This window comes from Cryptomeria japonica, chromosome 9, assembly GCF_030272615.1.
Source record: "Cryptomeria japonica chromosome 9, Sugi_1.0, whole genome shotgun sequence".
Taxonomy (NCBI): domain Eukaryota; kingdom Viridiplantae; phylum Streptophyta; class Pinopsida; order Cupressales; family Cupressaceae; genus Cryptomeria; species Cryptomeria japonica.
The window spans coordinates 319,609,247-319,631,875 of NC_081413.1; the positions used below are offsets into that span (position 1 = coordinate 319,609,247).

Genomic DNA, 22,629 nt, shown 5'->3' on the forward strand with positions numbered 1-22,629 from the left:
CTTGGACCAAGGTCTGATTAGGAAAAGCATTAATCCTTGTGCAGTATCTACAGTCTTGGCACCTAAGAAGGGTGGATCATGGAGACTTTGTACAGATTCCAGAGCCATAAACAAGATCACCATCAGATACAGATTTCCCATACCTAGGATAGAAGATTTGAAGGATTGTTTGGGGGGTGCATAGTATTTCAGTAAGATTGACTTGAAGAGTGGTTACCATCAGATAAGAATCAAAGAGGGTGATGAATGGAAGACAACTTTCAAAACAAATGAGGGTCTCTATGAGTGGCTTGTAATGCCACTTGGACTCTCTAATGCTCCCAGCACATTCATGAGACTCATGAATGAAGTTTTACATGATTTCATTGGCAAGTTTGTTGTTGTGTATTTAGATGATATTCTTATTTTCAGTAAAACTAAGGAAAAGCATTTGAAGCATTTAGCTATTGTTTTGAGATGGTTATCTGATGAACAGCTAACCATTAATCTATAAAAATGTGATTTTATGAAGCAAGAATTGGTCTATCTTGGTTTTGGTGTATTAGGAGGCAGTCTGAAAATGAATCCATCTAAAGTTGCAGCAATAACCAGTTGGCCAACTCCAAAAATAGCCAGTGATGTTAGAAGTTTCCATGGTTTGGGACAATTTTACAGAAAATTCATCAGGGGATTCAGTGAGATTTGTGCTCCAATGTTAGACACCATCAAAGGGGGTGTAAAGGTAAAATTTCAGTGGACAGATGTAACCAATAAGGGGTTTGATATATTGAAAACTAAAGTAGCTACTCAACCAGTGCTCATTTTACCTAGTTTTGATAAGCTTTTTACTATTGAATGTGATGCTAGTAATATTGTTGTAGGAGCTGTTTTAAGTCAGGAAAATAGACCAGTTGCATTCTTTAGTGAGAATTTGAATGATGCTAAGAAAAAGTACCCTTCCTATGATTTAGAACTTTATGCATTAGTACAAGCACTTAGGAAATGGAGACACTATCTTCTTCCTAAAGAGTTTGTTGTATACACAGATAATCAGGCACTAAGTTTCTTGAATTCACAGGATAAACTAAATCATAGGGATGTTAAATGGGTAGAATACTTGCAAGCTTACACTTTTACTCTTAAGCATTAGAAGAGTCAGTTGAATAAAGTAGCAGATGCTTTGAGTAGAAGGTTGTTAACTATTCATGAGATTCAAGTTCAAAGCATTGGTATTGATAGTTTTAAAGATATGTATCCTACTGATGATGATTTTGCTGAAGCTTATAAAGTTTGTCAAGATTTTGAGAATAATTTCCATGGTGCATATGCTGATTTCACTTTGCAGGATGGTTTGTTATTCGGGGGTGGATAGTTGTGTGTTCCAAAAGGTTTTATGAGAGAGAACCTCATTCAAGAGAAGCACAATGGGTGCTTAAGTGGACATTTCTGTCTTAACAAGACCTTAGAGTTGGTTCAAATATTATATTATTGGCCTAAGATGCAGAGAGACATCAGGAGGTATGTTGAGAAGTGTTTGGTATGCCAGAAAGAAAAAGGTAATTCCTTCAATGTTGGTTTATATCATCCTCTTCCCATTCCACATAGGCCTTGGGATTGCATTAGTATGGATTTTGTGGTAGGATTACCTAGAACTCAAGAAGGATTTGATAGCATCTTTGTAGTAGTTGACATATTTAGCAAAATGGCTCATTTTATTCCTTGCAAGACAAAACATGATGCAAGTCATATTGCTTACTTATTTTTCAAAGAAGTTGTTAGAATACATGGTTTGCCTACTAGCATTGTCTCAGATAGGGATGTTAAGTTTCTTGGTCATTTCTGGAAAACATTGTGGAAGAGATTGGGTACTAATCTCTCTTTTGGTTCAGCTTATCATCCACAAACTGATGGTCAAACCGAAGTTGTGACTAGGTCTCTTGGGAACATGCTTAGGTGCTTGACAAAGGAATATGGGCAGAGTTGGGATCAGCTCATTCATCAAGCAGAATATGCCTACAATGATAGTGTCAATCGGTCTACAGGTAAAAGCCCTTTTGAAGTTGTTTATGATATGCATCCAAGGGGTATAATGGATTTGAGGGATATCACTAACTTGCAGCCTAAGAGTGGAACAACAGATGGCATGGCTCAATCCATGAAGGAAGTTCATGAGCAAGTGAGAAAAGCTCTCCATGATACCTCCCAAAAGGTCAAGGCAAGAGTGGATGCTACAAAGAGAGATGTTCAGTTTTCCATAGGAGATTATGTGATGGTTTATTTGAACAAGGAAAGGATACAAAAGGGAGTTCCAAGAAAACTTCAGATCAGGAGAATAGGCCCTTGCAAAATCTTGGCTAAGTATGGGTCTAATACTTACAAAGTTGATTTGCCTACTGATGTTTCTTTGTCTCCCATTTTTAATGTTACTGATTTGATTGCTTTCAAAGGGCAGCCACCTGAGGAGATTCAAACAGTTTCAAATGTTGCACAATCCCTTTCTGATCTACCTCTCCCTTCTGTTCCTATTCCCCAAGCAGAACAGGTTTTACACTCTAGGATTCTCAAAAAGACAAGGAATCATATCCATATGGAGAATCTAATCAAATGGAAGGCTAAGCCTATCTCAGAGGCCACATGGATACCTGAAACTGACTTTTAAAAGTTTGCCATCTCTACTTCTTTGCTACCTCAAGGAGTCACATGACTTCTTTGTTTTGGGGGGAGTATGGTGCAGGAGCACCTAGTTGAGCAAAACTCTCCTTTTTGAGTATTTAATGCTTTCATGTTTGTAATGTCTTGTGTCAAGTTTATAATGTTGTTTTAGGTTGTTGTGTGTCTTGTCTAGTGGTTTTGATCTCATTTTGGGCTCAAGAGGTCAAGTTTTGCCTTTCAAGCTTTGAGTTGACAATTTTTGGCAAAAATGTGCAAAATTGCCAAAAATGTCTTCTAATGCTTTTAAGGTGTTTAGACAAGTTAATAAGGTTAGATTGTCAAAAATGTCTTTTGGAACAAGAAATGTTGTCATTTTGGGCTTGCAAAAGTTGTCAAAGTTGTCATTTTTGGGTTTTTCTAGTAAAATACAGTTGTGGAAGCCTCATGTCCATATAGGGATTGGTAACTAATTGGAAACACTATAAAAAGGCCTCCCTTTTCCTTAAGAAAGGTTGGTGATTGTATGAACAAGAGAAACTTAATAGAAATCATGAAATTTTGGCTTTTATAACTATTTTTTTCTTCCTTGGAGTAACAGTCTGTACTGTAGCACTCTAGTACATATTGTACCTCTTGGAAAGTGTGCATAGTAGTTGTACAATTCTCTCTAAGTGATTGTTGTTCTGGTTTCCTTTGGAAAATTGATTGTACAAAATTATTTCACTTCTATGTGTTCTCTGCCCTGTCAAGGGTTTGAGGTTACAAAATGCCACCACTTGACTGATCCAGGTCTGGGATCCCACAAAATGGATTTAGTCAAGTTGGTACGCATGTATATAGTGTAAATATGCTTCATCTTGTGCCAGAATGGTGTTTGGAAGAAGGATTTGAGTGAATACTAGGCAAGTATTGATTACTCGGCTAGTAGCATGATCAAAAACTCAAAATTTGCACCCAAAAGTAATTTGGAGTGAACAAATGTATGAGGCAGAGGTCTGGACATATGGCCAAGGGTGTTGAGAATTACCTTGGTTGGTTAGAGCAGCTTGTTTCTACTAAACATACTCAGTTTGTAAGCAAAACAGTGAGTTCACTGTTTTTGTGAATTTATTGATATTGTGTGCAGCAAGTTCTTCAAATACCTTTCAAGTTTTGAAAACTCTTCAAACACATTGCTACAGAGAATTTTATGAGTGTCTTGATGTTGTTCCATGCCTTGAAGTGTTTGGAGTGAATTATTAAAGTTTTAAAAGTGCAGACTTAACAGTGAACTAACTGTGACAGGGTTATGACAATCATATACATGTTTTAGTTCCAGTTGTTTGCCAAGTGTTTGGTCTAATGATTGCAGGGCAGTAACAGGGGAAGGCTTATTTTGGTGTGGCAGAAGTTCTAAGCCAGTTTGGAGGCTTGAATAGTGGAGTTGGGAAGAATTCTCTATGTTCTTTGGTCTAAACCCTACAATTATGCCACAAATAGTGGACAGTCCTCATTTTGCACTAACAGTGGCCTAAACCATGAAAATCCATTAGCATATACCTTTAAAATACCATCCAAATCAAGGTTGTTGGAGGAGAGACCCATCGTAGAGCAGGATAAGCAAAAAAGTGTCAATTACCCCTCCACGGGCTAGTAGCCCTTTTGACTACATAACACACACTTTACAAGAACCCAATTGCAAGGAGGACTTTGGGACTTATGAAACTTTATGAGGTCATTCCAAAACAGTGAAATAAGCAACATATAGACCCCTGGACAATGGGTAATCCCTTTTAGAGGTTTTTGACCCTTGGTTGGTGAGTTGAGTAAACCAAATGCTATAGGCCTTAAACTAAGTTTGATTGTCAAACTTTGAGTAAATCTTGTTGCTCTACATGTCCATGTTGGAGTCTCCTGATGCACTCTGAAATAGTGAGTTGAATGCCAAAAGAACAGGGATTGAGAAATGTGTAGATGGGTGGAGTGAGCAATTGAAGAAAGTTTGAGCAAGGGTGTGAGTTTCCACCAAAAACGGAGGTTGTTGGTGAAGACTTGTATAGAGACCTGACTATTGTAACTAAACTTGATATTTGCAAACATAAGGAGCAAACATAAATAATACTTTTGTTTCCTATTATAACTTCTTGACCAAAATTGGCCTTTTGAGCACTTGCCTAGCAACCTCCCTATCACTAATCCTCATTCTGAAATACTATTCACCATGAATGTAGACACTCAGGAAGTGAGCATTGTTGTGGATAAGGACAATATAGAGGTTAAGGATGATATTGCTGGCAGTGGAAACATTGTTGATAAACCGGCAGAGACTGTTGAGGTTGAAATTCAAACAGGGCAAACAGAGAAAACATTACAAACTGAGCAACCATTGGACACTGGAATGAATACTGAAGGTATAGATGCTAACATAGAGATTGAGATACCGGTAGTTGAGCACACAGAGAAACTGACAGAGGCACAGGTACATATTGAAGCAGAGAAACCGATAATCACTGAGAAACCCAAACCTTTATTGGTTGAAATGCAAGCTCAAACTGATCCACCGAAGGATAATACAAGCAAAATGGTTACAAATGTTGGAAGTACAGAGGTAATTAAGGTAGTTGGTCAAACATCTGGTATTTCATTAAGTGAATTCAAGCCTACTAATGTGACAAAGGTACTCCTAGACTCTATCAAGAAGATAATTGATTGTAATACATTGGCTTACAAAGCAATTGATGACACAATACCAATTCTTAAATTGATTGCACCTAAATGTAATATAGATCATGTAAAGGATTCTTTAGGTAAGTTGGACACATTGTCCAAATTTATCACTGACAATGTAATAATGGTTGATAAGGTGAATGAGGACACATTAAAAGAGAAAGTTGAAAAGAATAAATTCTTTGAGGATACAATAAAGAAGTGCACAGAACACATGAAAACACTTTTACCAGCACTGAATACTACAATTTTGGAATATAAAGAGTTGTACAAAGAAACATGCAAACCACATTTGTTGACACAGGACATAGAAAAGGAAATAAGCAGAGTACAAAAAGAGATAGATGACATAGCTGATAACATAATTGGTTCATCCGAACCTGTATCAGTTATTGAGCATGAAATAGCAGGTTTTGAGGAGAAATTTGAGAAAGATAAGGCAAGGATTAAGGCTAATGCCAGAGAGCTTAAATATAAACTTGGTCCTAAGTTGGATAACCTTATCTCTCTGAGAAATGAGATCTCTAAGGCATTACTTCAAGGAGAAAGATCACCGGAAGAGCATATGCTTCATCTCACTTGCACAATCCAACAGACTAAGGCAACCTTGAATAGCAGCAATAGATTCATGCAGAGTTTAAATTTGGTTTTGGCAGACATATTTCAAATTGTAACCAACCAATTACAAACTTTGAGGTGAAATTTTTGCACTCGTTTGACAATTTTTGACAACCTTTGTCATTGATGTCTAAGGGGGAGTAGTGGACAGAGAAAAATGATTATTCAGAGGAGATCATCTGCTCAAGGGGAGCCCATATTTTTGGTAACTTTTTGGACTTCGGTTTTTGGAACAGTTTTTGAATTTTTCTCATGAGTGTTGCCATCAATGCCAAAGGGGGAGATTGTCGGCATTCTACACTCTTATGAGAATAGTTGGTGTTGTAATTGATGGCAACCATCTGGCAACCTACTAGCATTCATCTAATAAAGTCATCGGTAGGCACTGGCACCAATATAGACATCTACATACACCAACAGACACTTCACCGGCAGTGGCAACAATGCATACCGGCACCCCAGCCGACAGGGAATAAACTTTTGTTTATTGTATTTAATTGTAATTATCTTTTGTAAAGCCGACATGGCATATAGTAAAAGACTCATATATATGTATGAGATTTTATAGGTCATTTTGTGTAGTAAGGTATATGCATGGAGAGAATATATGGATGATATTTTGTTTAAGGAGATATAGTTGACAACGAAGGTTTTGGTTATAGAATGAGCTTAAACCGGTACTGAACCTGGCATAGTTGATGTTGATTTGAAACAGTACATTGTATTGGATTTCATAATCCACTTTTGTAGTCAGTGACTCTTATTGAGCAGTGAGCTCTAGGCAGTTGGCCTTCCTGCATGTGCAGGGCCCTCATTGTAAGTAATATTTATTCATTGGCCAGTGAGTGAATATTCTGGGTCACAAATCCCACCGAGGTTTTTCCCACACCAGGTTTCCTCGTTAAACATCTTGTGTTGTGTTTTCTGTGTTGTCTTTACTATTCCTGTTTATTGCATTAATTCTTATTTATTGGTACACTGTTTTGGAATGCAAAGTTCTTAATAAAGTTAAATATTTTGCTAACCAGTTAGATACTGATTCAACCCCCCTCTCAGTATCTTTGGGACTATCATTAATCCTAACCGAGTCTCTATTGGGTGGCTCTTCTCAAGATAATCATGTTTCCTTAGCTTCTAGTGTAGCTTTGACATGCCCTTCCAACCTTTCTAGGGATTCTCTTAACCAAATTTCACAACAATTTTTTCCTTTGGCTCCAAATCAAATTCAAACTACTCATGTGGTGGAAGGTTACCTTTCACCTCATCATCTTATTACTCAATCTTCACACGCAAATGACTCTTGATGGTAAAATCCCTCCCATCCAATTCCCCTTGTTTAGAGAATCTAGAAGAAGATATCTCTTAGACTATTAATTGGAGGAAGAAAGCTCTCCCTAGATCATTACCCCAAAATCATGCTAGTGGGTTGGTGTGAGAGGCTAATTCATACATGGATTGGTTTTACCTAAGAGGGGTCTTAAGATCCCAACTCTATCATTTATTCATAGTTTATTTATCTATCTTGGTTGAGTTATACATCAATTTTTTGTTTGTGTTTTTTTTCTATTATTTATCGCCAACTTGAGCTTGTCTTGTCTAGCCTTTTAAAAGTTTTAATCGCTTCATCTAATTTTAAAAGAAGCATGCAAACGAATTTTCTAAGTCACTAGAAATACTTCCATCAAGATAGAAAATGCTATTACAAAAATGAGCATGTCATGTGAGTCGTGCACTAGACCTGCAAATCGTCATCAGAATTTTATTTCAAACCACACAATTTTAGATGTTTATAGTAACAAGGCTAATTGGGTGGATATGAACTCAATGAGAACATCAAGATGTTCAATAGTCTTGTAGGATCCTCGGCAATGGTTTGCATGAATACTAATGCCCGATCTAACAACGAATCCCATCTCAACTTAGTAATTTTGATGGGTAGGGGGTTTAGAGCTCCAACCAAATCTAGAATAGTAAGATATTAGATATGGTGCCCCTCAGTTTTGTTTGAACAAAACTATCAACTTTCAACTTTTCAACCTAAAACAAAATAAAATAAAATCAACTCTTCTCTTCCAACTTCCAACTCTTAGAAGCAAGAACTTGAAAAAAATAAAGAAAATTGATATCACACATGGTTCTTCAAGTTCAATGAGTGAATTTATTATAGAAGTTGCCACATTTTATACAAATTCTACTCTCAACAATAAATCAATCTAGTCCAATCAAAGCCTTATCTTTAGACTTTTTTCTATTATCATATCTAGAGCTAGCAATGAATCTCTTCTTAACCACCCCCTTGTTGGACTACTCTAGCTCTCTCACCCCTACCACTTTCTTTCATCTCTTATGGGACGTGGGAGAAAACAGGGCTTTGATGGATGAGGAACTTATGTTTTTTAGGAGAATTTGTAGCTAGATCAATAATATCTTTTTGGTTCTTATCCCCAAAATGTTGTCACTAATTTAAAGAGCCTACTACTATTTTATGCAACACCTTCTATAAGGTATGTACCAAACTTATAACTTTGATACATCAAGTTCATCTAACAATAATCTCAAACGATCAAGTAGCTTTTGTTAATGGATTATATTGGTTTGGTTCAAGGAGCCCATCATTCTACTAATAGTTGTAATATTGAAGGGATGCACTTCAAATTACATATAAATAAAGCCTACAATAGGATTCCAATGGGATTTTCTATAGAAAAAATAAAGTTTTTATTTTTGTTCTAGGTTCAAGCAAATAGTATCTTCTTACATATTCAATTCCTTGTTCTTTATGGCCAACAAATTCTCAACATTTTTCTTCCAAGATGAGAGATGTATTGGATGACGCAACCCCTATCCCCATACCTCGTCATCATCATGGTTGAGTCTTTAGGTAGAAATTTCATCAAATGTCTCAATAAAGGTTTTAATATTATTCCTTATATCAGTCCAATATTCAATCAATAGTTCATAAATGACACACTTAACCTTAAAAAGCTACTATTTAGCAAGATAAAGAGATCAAAATTCTCTTGAACGAGTATTTTGAAGACTCTAACTAATATGTTAGAATGAAGAGAAGTTATATTTTTCATCAACACCTAGGAAATGTTCCATTGTCAAGTCAATGGCATTCCCCCCTAACTTGGAATGCCATTATTTGGAGATGGAATGGAAACCAACATTTGAAACACTCTTGAATAAAAAAAGAAATTGAATGGCAAGCTGGTAAGGGAGTTACACTATTAGGCTACATCTTAAAAGTTCCCTCTAAAATCTTCTCATTTACTTGATGTCTCTATCTAAGATCCCTAAAAATATTTTGAATAATATTAAGAGGATCCAAAAGGATTGGTGTTGTTTAAAGTAAAGGAGAAAATAAAAATTCCTTGTGTGGATTGAGACAAAGTCTACCTATCCAAAAACCAAGGAGACCTACTTTTAAGGAAAATAAGTTATTAACAAAGTTCTCATTGCTAAAATGGAGTGGAGATTGATGACCAAAAGGAACTTGTGGACCAACACTATAAAGGCCAAATACTTTGAATAGTAAGGCTGAAAACTTGTGAATGTTGGAGCTCCTTCACAAGGTTCTATCTTTTAGAACAATGTGGTGAAAAGTACGATCACCTTGTGGAAGGATGTAGATGGAATGTTAGGAAGAGGGGTAAAGCTCCATTTCGAGATGACAAAATGGCCTCACAACTACTCCTTAATTTCAATGGAGACCTTGCGATAGACTTAGTAGTTTGATAAAAGAGTATTGAGAGAGAAGACAATGGGTTATTTTTAGCATCAACTCAAGATTAATCTTGGAAAACCTTTAGAATAGAATTTCAAAATCGCGTTGATGAGGCTAGGTTGAAAGATTTAAATGAAATCTCTAGAGCTATCATATTAGCCAATTTCAAAATCAAGATGAAATGCTTTGGTTTGATCAACAATAGAGAATGGATCTCATAGTGTCAAAACTTGTTGTATTGGGATCTTATATGGGGTGAGGACTTGATTTTGGATATTAACCTATTTTTTTGGTTAGCTAATCAAAATAAAATTCTCATTTTAGACAACCTCAACAAGAGGTATAATGTTGTCAAAAAAGAGTGTCTTCTTTTAAAGGAGAGGCCAAATTTATTTCACATGTTATCCTCTCATGTCTATTTGATAGCAAAGTCTTTCATTCTCTACATCATATGTTTAAAGTTCCTTGGGTCATTTCAAGCATTATCCTTGACCTCCTTGATCTTGTTTATCATTGGGCTACCCCTTTATAAAGCCCCTCACTCAAAAAACTTTGAAATTTGATCATCACCAATTTGCTCTATTACTTTTGGAAAGAGAGAAATGGTATAATTTTTTAGAACAATAAACGTTGTCTTTCAAGGGTTGTTTTGAAGATAATGGCCACTATCAAAGAAAATCTTCTTGTTTTTAGAAAAAGGGGGATGAAAAGGTGAAACGAGAGAAAAGAAAAAATGCTCTCAAATGGAGTTTTCCTCTAATTATGGGAGAAATTTGAGAGTAATTGAATGGATGTGAATTTTGCAAATGATTCTCTTCCACAATCCAACTTTGTGGAGCTTCAAAAGGTAATCCTAGACAGAAAGAACAACAGGAATAGTTAAAGATAGTAAAGAAAATCTTCTTGTAACATTTGCAAAACCTCTAAGCATCAAGTCAAATCAATTTGTTGAAGCCTCAATCATGCTAATGGGTCTCCAATTGGCCAAGGAGACAAGTTGTAAGCCATTAATCATAAAAGAGGACTCCATCAACATTGTTAACTCCCTAAGAAATGCCAACTCACCCAGTTGAATGATTAAGAATATTATTAAAGGTGCTGATGTCTTGTTGCAACACTTCAAATAGGTATCCTTTGATCACACCAATATGGAAGGGAATATTGTTGCTTACTAATTTGCAAACCATGAGGTTTTTCAATGGTAGTGGGAGAGAACAAAATGACTCTTTAGAACTTCCAAGCTCTTTCTAAAGATCATCAATGTTAAAGAAAAATTATTAGTCCAAAGATGATGTACCTCCAAGAGGCTTTACAAACATTTTCTTCATGAACTATAATACCACTCCTATGAACAAAATGAGTCTAGATGAGAGTGCCCAAAAGGATATAATGAAAGGCCCAAATAAATAGGTTTTATCTTTCTTGGTCATGCCACTTAGTGTAATCAAAGGCTTGCAATCATGACCACGACTCGATGAAAGTATGAAGTGTACCATACTTGTCTAAAATTAATATTGATGGAAGTAATTGGGTCGGAAAAGAATTGATGATTTGCATGATTTACCAAGACATCCAAACTCTTCTTATTTTACAATACATTTGCAATGTTCTAATCTTGTAAGAATTAAACTTATTTCAGTTGTAGAAATTTTCATAACAAGTATGCAAGGGAGCAAGGATATAATAAAACCTTTGTCCACCCAATGAGCTAGAAGCATTGAGGTTTCATGGCACATGTTGTAGAAAGGAGGGTTAGTACACTTCATAGAAAGAGCCAAAGCTTGTGACACAACTCTCTCAACCAATTTTGCTAGTCCGGAAAGGGGTAATGGTGGCAATAAAGTTTATCTAACATGGTAAGATGGAGGTGCCCATCAATCAAGCCCTTATCTTCCTATGATTTAAGGAGCTATGCACAAATTATTTATCTTCATGGCAAAATTGAACTCTAAACCCTATACTAATGAAGGAAAAGAAATTATGTAGTATGAACATATAATCTTGAGGTCAAATGGGATAAAAATGGCAAGGTTGTAAAATTATGAAAGTCCATTTTCCACCTAAACTTAACCTAGGTTCAAGAAGGAATAAAGATCTCAAATCCTCAAAGATTGGAGGTCAAGGAACGAGCATCAAATAGAGGAAATAATTTGTCAATAGATACAATCAAGTCCAAGAAAACTTCATTGTGGAGTACAAATCAAAGAGCAATAAGGAGCTCAATTGCGGGAACCCTCCAATCTCATTGATATTATGGAAATTATTACCTAATTTCTCAAGTACCCATTACCAACGTTCGGCTTCAATGACATCAAGCAAGTTACTAACCAAGTCAATCAAGAATCTTCTCCTTGGAAGTGTTCAAAAAGTGCACAAGTCAACATTACAATTTGATAATAATTTGGTGATCTAGCTCATGACCCATTCGGCATGAATTAGTCATCCTCAACATTTTGTAGCTTGATGACAACTTATCCTTCTATCATGGCCTCACATCCACCTCATTCAACCATTGTTTTAGTATCCTGGCCTTACGCATCTTCAAAGACCTTTTGCAACCTTCAATGAGATGATTGTCTAAGAGATTATGATCACTCAACAAACCTAACTTAAATTATAGCCGCTTGAAGAATCAAACTTGGTGAAAGGAGAAACCTAGATCCTTGAAAGGGGTGCCCCTATCTTGTTTTTAAAGCACGTGATTGCTTCAACTTCCACCATTTATGCTCATGATTAAGAACTATTTGTTGCCCTAATTGAGTCTTCACTCCATTGACTAATCCTCCTCTCCTCTTGACTCTTGAACAACTCTCCAATCTTCTCTCAAACACACTCCCACAATTGACAAAAATCTTATCTATTTATACTTACCTTATCTTTGATATCCAAAAGCTTGATGATTCATTACAATTTTGTCAAATTCTTCCTAGGAGCTCACATTCTCTTTTCCCTTTGATCCCAATACAAGGATATTGAATCACCTTTAGAGAATCAAAGCATCTTTACATTACAACCTCCACCATTGCATTCGTACACTCATACAAGACTTTGTGTCTTTTCCTTTTTGTAAAGAAGCTTCAAATTTTCCTCTACATCCAACATGATTTCCAATTTTCTCAAAATTTGTACATCTTGAGCACCACTATTATCAATAAGATACAAGATTGTTGCAAAGGGCATTGTGGAAGAAGTTGGATCCTTGAGGATACACAAGTGCCAAAATAAGCATCTTTGAAGCTTTACAAGTTAATTTCATTTTTACAAAATATAGATTAGATTATCAACTAGAAAACTCATATTTCTTGAGAAAGCTAATATTTTGTTGTTTCTTAATAAGAGTATGAATTGTTGGTTTTTTCTAGAGTAGCAAACTTGTTTGTTCTTAGATTAGAGTGTAGATTAACTTTGGTTTGCTTTCTTTCAAAAGTCTTTGATCCCAACACACAAGGCATTCAAAGCAAGTAAATCCTCAATCCCAACTCGAGTTAACCAAGAAATCATAAACCTTTAAATTTGAACCTCAAAAACAAGAGGGTTCCAACACTAACGAAAAAATAAAAAAATAAAAAAGTTGCATTTAGAGCATTTAGTTTCCTTCAAAATTTACATATAAATTATTTTAATTATGAGAAAAGTTTGAAAAGGCTGGACTAGATTTGTTTTCCAAATGCATTTAGAATAATTAGGTCTATAATGATCTAAACACCAAAAACAAGAGTAATGAGCCCTCAATTTCATCATAGGGCAACATTCAAACGAAAACAAATTTAACAATGTTCAAGTTAAACAAAAGCAACCAAATAGAAAAAAAAAAAGCCCTCAATCAAAACACGAGACACTCATTGGAAAACTCACTTATCAACGACCCGCACCTCAACACATAAATAAAGTAGTCTATTATCGTTTCATCACTAAAGAAGTGAATAAACCTATTGATGCGACCCACTCAAAACAGTCAAGCTACCTCCATCCGCAACACTCTTCTTCCACGAGAGTAACCATCTAACTTTTTCTAAAAGAGAGAATGATATAGCAAATGCCTTAACAAGGAAGAAGTGCATGTGTCAGCTAGAGTTTGACTCACTCACATTGTGCTCAGGTCCATTATAGAAGCCACACTACCAGGTGATACTAGGAAAAGCTTATTAAGGAATTTTTTTACAAGATTCACACCATTCAAAGAATCAAATTTTGTAAAAAAAACATTCTCAATTGGTTCATTAATGATTGAGGAGTTCAAAAAATGTAAATCTTAGTCTTTGCAACAACACGTGTGGCCCTTTTCATAATCCTACGAAAGACAATAACCACAAATTAAGATAATAAATTTGTCTTTTGAAAGAGGAATCCATCTAAGTAGGGAGAAGCCTAGAGAATATGGAAAATGGAATGGCCTTTGCAAACGACAATGTTGACAAAATAATCAAACTTAGCATCATAACAATCAACAACTATGTTAATTCAAAAGTTTCATGATAGCATTAATAAGAGTAAAGAAGGGATTGATGTGTCAACACAAGGAGGACCAAGCAAAAGCACTAGGAACCACATTTCAATAGTTGCTATGAAAGCCCTTATAGTTAATAGTCTAAATGATCTCCCACAATATATGAAAAGAGGAGTCAGACAATTTCTCTAAGCAATCAAATGGAGCCCAAGATTTAATTCTATCTTTCTTGGTTTCTAGCAAAAGTTTTGTTTCCCTCTACTTTTCAACTAGACATCTTTTGTTTGTCCTCTATTCTATTGCAGTGAGTTCATTTCTTTTTTGACCAATTTGGTTTAGCTATGTCCTTTTCAGGTCGAATTGTGAAAGGGTTGGATGGGTTGGGGCCCTTTCAAAAACCCATTTTTACCTGTAATAAAAAAAAATGGCCATAAATTTTCTAAATTGAATTAAAAGCTTAATTGTAAATGCAATTAATTTAAATTCAAATAACCTGCCATATTTATGAAAGCGTCGAGACATTTCCTTAAACATGATTTACGGTTATAAAGATGTGGGACCAATAGCTTATAAGGTCTAAGGTTAACTTAAGATACATTGTGAGGAACACAAAAAAGCCAATTCTTAGAGGTTTATCATTTAGAATCTTATTCGCTGATTTTTAACAGCTATCAAATCCATTATAAACTGTGAAGTTTAACTGAGCTAGAGATCATGAACCCCTATCCATGCACAAAATTGGTCTCTAGTTTTGTGGTGACCTTAAAATTTAAGTTTACTGCACCACATTCCTTTTTACTGGAATGTTATTGAAATCCTATTAAGTATTTGACATTTAGATTACGTTTGATTGTCTATATATTTGAAGATTTTTTGCATTTCAATTATTTCAAATATGAAAAATAAAATTTACAAATTGATTTTTGTTGTTATTTTGCTATTGAGATTCATTTGCATCATGGGACATTTTCTTAAGATCTATTGATTAATAAAGAAAACACAAGAGGATGAGGCCAAGCAAATAAATACCTTTTTCACAATTTGTACAAGGCAATGTTAATGTTGCCTTACATTACCTATGGACACAAGGCTAGAACTATCTATTTCTAAGTGCTATTGCTAACCGTAATTACTCCACTTTCCCACCTTATGTTTGACAGAACAAGGTTCCATTTTACAATGAAGACAACAAATAAATAAATATTCTATAATCATGTTTTGGAATTGAAACCAACTATTTTTGTCTAATTCCATCACGGCTCGTTTAGTATACTTGATTATGATTTTGTTAACATCAGTTTGTTCAAGATGGTTATGGTCAATCAACCCACCTCTTGGCATGTGCATGGATGTTGGACAGAGGAAGAGGAGCAAAGAGAAGATTCTTATATCTCCTTATTATATACCACAGTATTGTACATTACCTTTGTATATGAATAAAAAGCAGTTTCTGCCTAATCATGGTATGTTTGTTTCCATATTCTAGTATTTTCAGCTATTATATTGACATAACATAGAACTCCTAAACAACAAAAACTTATTTGCTACTTTCAGAGTCCACTGACACAGCATCAGCATTAAGTTCAGGAAAAATCTGAGAGACATAGTGTTTGTCAACGCACAATTCAATGGTGTCATTTAGCTATACAGCAACTCCAGAAACAACAAATGTCTTTTAAACATAAAGCAGATCAATAGACCTACAGATTATAGTCTGATACAATATTAGCGTCATTATAGCTTATTTTCTATTTGGTTTTTGGTAAGCACATTTCACTCCTAGGTCTAAACTACATTTTCACTCGTGAAAAATACAACACATTAAAGAGTCTAAATCCTATGAGATGTTACCAATCCAGACGAATACAAAATTGTATTCTTTGAAGTTCCAATGGCCAAATACTATCATGTATTTTAGATTATATCTCATCATATTTGGTTAGGTCAAATGTTAGAGTTCTCGAGCAGCTGTATCAAACAAAAAGGATGATGATTAGTTCTCAATCATTTAGCCAGTTCTACTACAGACAAGTTTACTAAAATAATTCTTACCATTTTTCAGAGTCCCTATAGACTCCAATCAATGCATCAGCCTTGTCATAGAAGGTATCTTTTAGAGAAATGACAACACTTTGAAAACCAACACTGTTTTTGTCTTGATCCCTGTGGTTTTCACAGGATTTTGATCTGATAAATGCTGCAACTTTTGCAACATTCAAGTTGTCCAATGCTGCATCTACTTCATCCAGAACGAAAAATGGGGAGGGCCTGAAACTGTAGAAACATTGCAGACAATAATTCAATTTATGTACTTTGCATGGTATGTTTTGTTCGATTGTAATAATATTATAAATTTATGGACATCTTGCTATGTAAATGACATACCTGTGGATAGCAAATAGCAAAGCAAGAGCAGCTACAGTTTTTTCTCCTCCAGATAATTGTTCCATTTCCCTGAAGCGTTTTGTTGGGGGCATAGCCGTATATTTAATACCATACAAAAATGGGTCATCTTCATTCTCCAGGCTCAAATATGCCGTTCCACCAAAAGGGTGTGTATTACTTTGTGTCAGCTGTTTGTAGATTTTATCAATATTAGTAGATATGTGGCTGAATGCATCCATGAATTTTTCATACCTGTAACCCAAGATGATTGAATCTCCATTAACATCAATACAAAATGGCTAGTGAGCACCCAAAAAGTGTAAAACTTACCAAAACCAAGTTGTCAAAAACTTTAGAACAAACAAAAAGGAAAAATGCCTGAGATTTTTCCAGTAACAACTATACTAAAGGAGAAAGGTAGAACCTCTTTTGTTTAACTGAATTATATTTATCAGTTATTTCCTTCTCTTCTCTCCTAGCCGTTTCAAATTCTTCAATGACTTCTCTTTCCTTCTCCCTCAAAGCCTCATATTGATCCAATGCTTTCAAATTGGGTGCTGTTCTCTCAATTTCCAACATAACAGAGTCCATTTTGCTTTTAAATTCTGCCTCAAGTTTATCTCTATCAGCTGATCTCAGATCCTGCATAGCCAAGGTAGCCCAAAACCAATATAAAAGAAATATATTCAAATGAACTTCATGATTGACTTATGTAATCCAAAGAAACACAGTTAGAGACTATGCTGCACCTGTTGATGAGATCGGCTAAGTTTTGAGTAATCAAAATTTGTCACTGGGAAGTTGGGACCTGACGAATCAATTTCCATTGGGTCAGATAAGGTAGGAAGTTTTATCTGTTCCAATTCACAGTTCTCGAGTATCTCCTGCTTTCGAGATTTTAGCTGTTCAATTTGTGTCTCCTGAATTACATAAAGAGAATTTTGTTTAAAAAAGAACACAGAACACTGAAATCATATTTAAAAAAGAACACAGAACACTGAAATCATATTGGTAAGCATGGGAAATGAAAGCAGAGCATAAAATATTTACACGTGATTTTATTAAATGAATTTTGGATAAATTATATTTTTCTGACCTTTGCAGTAATCTGGCGCTTCAGTTTTGCAATGTTTGCTGTAACATTATTAGCTTGCTTTTTCAGTTCCTGTATAACACTTTCACACTCATCTGCCTTCACTTTCAGCTCTGGATCAACATATAAATGCATCAAAAAATAGTAATGATTGGGCTAGATGTAATTCCTATCCAAATTGAAAATCAATCAATAAAAGAGCAAGAATAAACTTATGCATGCACCCTGTTAATTTTGCTCCAAAAGTATTTTTACCATCTCTAGTTTTTAGTAATCTTGTTTTCCTCAAAGTTTTATGCAGAAAATATAGCTGTTAATGCTTATGCTGCCACCTTCAAAAACGTTTTTCTTGTACACCCATCAAACAAGAGATTTATCTTGGTTAAATATGCATAGTAGCACACAACAAATCATTAATCATGGAAAGCTAGAAGGTGAATAGTGTTAAAGCATTAGTAGCTTCTGCAAGATAAGACTCTCCTAACTCTCTACTCTGTTATTAGTTTACTTATTCATGCTTTATGTTTATCAGACTATAACATTGATCATAATTATGCTATTGATATTGGATAATGATGGATTAGATTGACGATCTACTTAACTATGTTAAGCGTCAATCTAAAGGGCTATCGGGTTAGTAGCCCGATAGCATACTAATGTCGATTCATATATGAATCAGCATTAATATGCTATCGGGGTATTAACCCGATAGCATATAATACTAACCGTAATTGTTACTGTTTACTTTATATTATATGCTTTGGTACCAATTCATTATCGGGTATGTTTTATCTGAAACAATTAACAAATACCGATTCATGATCGGATGTGTTCATAAGCATTAACCGATTCATGATACCGATTCACCATCGGGTATGTTCATAAGCATTAACTGATTCAAAATACCGATTCATCATCAGGTATGTTCATAAGCATTAAACGATTCATTATTGGGTATAAGCACTGTTATCACTACACCGATACACTAATGTTTGAAGCACCGATTAGTTATGGATCGGTTAAAGATAAGTAAGGGTCACGACCAAGTGACATCTTGGTCGGACATCAAGGTGCCACTTGATCGTGGTCATCCTTCCACTTATACATCATTCAAACCAAAGGAAATGACATTGAAATCGATACATGTTCATTCTCCTAACCTGCAGTAAAAGAAAGATAGCAATATTAGTGTCATAGCCATAATATCAAAAATTAAAATACACCATTCTGCATATAACCTGTTCATCAAATTGGAAATTACAATACTTTTACAAGGTATCAGAGCCAAGTTGACCGAACTTGAGGCTATTTAATTTCGTGAAACAAATTTAAGAACAAGTTTATATACTACATCACATTTCTTCAAATGGCCAGTGCTATCAGATTCGAAGACAGACTCAGAGGTGGCGATGATTTTTCAGCCTGGAAATTCAGAATTCAAATGATCTTAAAGGAGAACAAAGTGGATTCGTTTGTTCAAACCAAAAATGTTCAACCCGAAAATGAACCTGATAAATCAGCATGGATTGAGGGAAATGAAAAGGCAATAAAAATAATAGTTGATGGGGTAAGAAACAACATAATGCCCATCATAAGAAAACATCAAACAGCCTATAAAATGTTCAAAGCTCTTGAAAGCACATTTGAGATATCGAATGCAAGTCAAACTCTAGCATTAAAATGAGAAATAAATCACATCACCATGAACAAAGGGGAGACAATCAACGCCTACTTTATGCGGATATCTGTTCTAAAAGATGAACTTGCAACTCTGGACTATGAGATCCAAAGCAAAGAGTTAACACTCATTGCTTTAGATGGGTTGCCTAGTGGATGGAGTACATTCGTCCAAGGCATCAGTGCAAGGTCCAAATATCCCAAGTTTGAAAGATTAAGGGATGACTGTCTCCAAGAAGAATCAAGATTGAACAAGATGTGAATGAAACACAAGAATATAGATGAAGACCTACAAGTTCTAAACACCAACACCACCAAGCATAACAAGAAAAGGCAGTTTAGAAAGAGAAAAGGTCGTCAAGGCAAGAATACTTCAAAGAAGGACTTATCTCACATTCAATGTTACAGATGTGATCAGTTCGGACACTTCGTTGCAAAATGCCCAAAAAGAACAAAGAAACATGCTACATTTGTTAAAGCAGGAAAGACTAAAGGGGAAGATGACTCCGGAAAATATATATTCTACTCAGCACTCACAAGTCAAACTTCTAACAAAATCAACTCATGGGTGATTGACAGTGGTTCATCCAGGCACATCAATGGGTTTAGAGAAGTACTTGATTCCATGACAGAGGATAGTGATGAGGATGTAACCATTGGAGATGACTCCACACATCCAGTCAGAGGAGTAGGAACCTGCACCATCAAATTCAAGACAGGCATAACCCTGCGGTTTGAAGGAGTACTATATGTCCCTGGCATCAAAAAAAATCTAGTCTCTATATCGGCACTAGAAGATAACAGATACAAAGTGACATTCATGGACAACAAAGTATTGGCTTGGCCAAAGAACTCCATCAAGAAGGCAAAGACCATTGGACAGAGACAGGGCTATCTGTATGAACTGTGCACAGAACCTAATCTAGCCCTAATCCATGAAGCCACTAATGCAAATGAAGTTTGGCATAGAAGATTAGGTCATCTGAATTTTAGAGCTTTATCTTCGATGGGAAACCTTGTCACAGGTCTACCCAAGTTAAAGCAAGATCATTCAGGGGCATACAAAGGATGTGCCCTAGGTAAGAATACTAAAGGTGCATTTCAAAATAGTACTAGGAAAACTAGCAAAATTCTAGAATTAGTTCATTTTGATGTATGCGGACCTATGTCTGTATCCTCTCTAGGGGGATTCTTGTATTATGTAATATTTGTTGATGACTACTCTAGGAAGACTTGGATCTACTTTCTGAAAAGTAAAGAATCAGAAGAGATCCTCTCTAGATTTAAAGAATTTAAATCACTAACTGAAAACCACTGAGGAAACAAAGTTAAAACCCTAAGAACCGACAATGGGGGAGAATACACATCAGATTCATTTAAAGAATTTTGTAGAGATAATGGGATTAAGAGGGAGCTTACTATACCTTATAACCCTCAACAAAATGGGGTAGCGGAAAAGAAAAATAGGACCATAGTTGAAGCTGCCAAGGCCATGATCCTAGATCAAAACCTTAACACAAATCTCTGGGCTAAAGCATCCAGCACCGATGTATATATACAAAACAGGTGCCCTCACTCCCATCTTGAGGACAAAACTCCAGAAGAAATATTCACTAAGATTAAGCCTGATATTAGCCACCTTAGGATATTTGGATGCCTTGTCTATATCCATATACTTAAAGAAAAGAGACTAAAACTAGAGTCTTCTGGAAAAAGGGGATTACTTGTAGGATATAGTGAAACCTCCAAAGCCTACAGAATCTATGTACCTGGTCAAAGAAATATTGAACTAAGTAGGGATGTAATATTTGAAGAGGATCTAGCTTTCAAAAGAGCTCAAAACTTCATAGAACCTGAAATCTATGTACCCACCTCTAACTTAGATGAAAATCCTGCCCCTGAGTTTCAGAGGGAGAATCTAGATGAAACTGAAAATGAAAATGAAAACTCACCTAGAAATCTCAAGAAAAGACCACTATGGGCCACCAAAACGGTAGAAGAAGCTCAAAGGTTTACTGCTCCTTCTGGAACCTTCAAAGAAAGCAAAAGACCTAATAAATTTACTAGCTATGTTGCTCTTATGAATGATCTATCTAAAAACGAACCTGACAATGTGATAGATGCCCTTAAACATCAAGTATGGAAAGATGCTATGTTTGAAGAGTATCAATCCATAATGAAAAATGATGTATGGGAAATTGTTCCTAGGCCAACTAAGAACTGTTGTTTCTTCTAAATGGCTTTTTAAGATCAAACATGCAGCAAATGTCAGCATTGAAAAATATAAGGCAAGATTTGTAGCCAGAGGATTCTCTCAAAAGGAAGGGATAGACTATGAAGAAACATTTGCTTCTGTAGCCAGATATACCTCAGTCAGGGCTGTACTAGCCATTGCAGCAGCTAAGGGATGGAAGGTACATCAAATGGATGTAAAGACAACTTTTCTTAATGGAGAGATATCTGAAGAAGTATACCTAGAGCAACCTGAGGGGTTTGAGATCCATCATGCAGAATCTCATGTGTGCAGACTCAAGAAAGCTCTATATGGGCTCAAACAGGCTCCCAGGGTCTGGTATGAAAGAATTGACACATATCTATCAAAACTAGGCTTCTCTAAAAATGATGCAGATCCTAATCTCTACTACAAACAGAACAAAGGTGATATGCTAATAATAATTGTATATGTTGATGACTTATTAATCTCTGGAGAAGATCACCTAATAGATCAATGCAAGAAAGAGCTATCCAAAGAATTTGATATGAAGGACTTGAGATTCCTTCATTATTTCCTGAGGTTGGAAGTATGGCAGAATCCTGATAACATTGTTCTAAACCAAGGTAAGTATACATTAGACATTCTGAAGAGATTTGGAATGCTTAACTGCAGACCTATGACCTCTCCAATGGAGACCAATCTTCATAAACTCAAAGAAGCAGTAGCAGAATCACCTTCTACTGACCCCACTATATATGCTATGCAGTAAATGCCTTGAGTCAATTTATGTGTGAGCCAAAGGAGATACACCTGGTAGCAGTAAAACACATTATGAGATATCTACAAAGCACTTTAAACCTTGGTCTCAAGTATAAGAAAATTGATCTTAATCCCCACGGATTCTCAGATTCAGATTGGGCTGGAAGTGTGACTGATCGGAAAAGCACCTCTGGGTGCTGCTTCAGTTTGGGATCAGCCATGATATCCTGGATCAGCAGAAAGCAGTCTTCTGTAGCACAAAGTTCCACCGAGGCCGAATACATTGCAGCCTCCATGGCCGCCCGAGAAGCGGTGTGGCTTAGAAAGTTGCTTGTGGGATTGTTTGGTGATCCGATGAAACCTACAAT

At 35.7% G+C, this 22,629-nt stretch overlaps 1 protein-coding gene across 1 annotated transcript in view; it reads right to left on the bottom strand.

Moving 5' to 3' along the window:
* Positions 1–15,739: 15,739 nt before the first annotated feature.
* LOC131029750 (structural maintenance of chromosomes protein 1) overlaps positions 15,740–22,629 on the bottom strand; it is a 238,497-nt gene continuing 231,607 nt past the window's right edge. Inside the window, exons 14-19 of the mRNA XM_059211024.1 lie at positions 17,614–17,723; positions 17,267–17,437; positions 16,942–17,159; positions 16,518–16,769; positions 16,185–16,406; positions 15,740–16,100 (exon numbers count right to left, since the gene is read on the bottom strand). Of these exons, the coding sequence (XP_059067007.1) occupies positions 16,052–16,100; positions 16,185–16,406; positions 16,518–16,769; positions 16,942–17,159; positions 17,267–17,437; positions 17,614–17,723 (1,022 nt within the window). The 3' untranslated portion in view covers positions 15,740–16,051. The remainder of the gene's footprint in view (positions 16,101–16,184; positions 16,407–16,517; positions 16,770–16,941; positions 17,160–17,266; positions 17,438–17,613; positions 17,724–22,629) is intronic.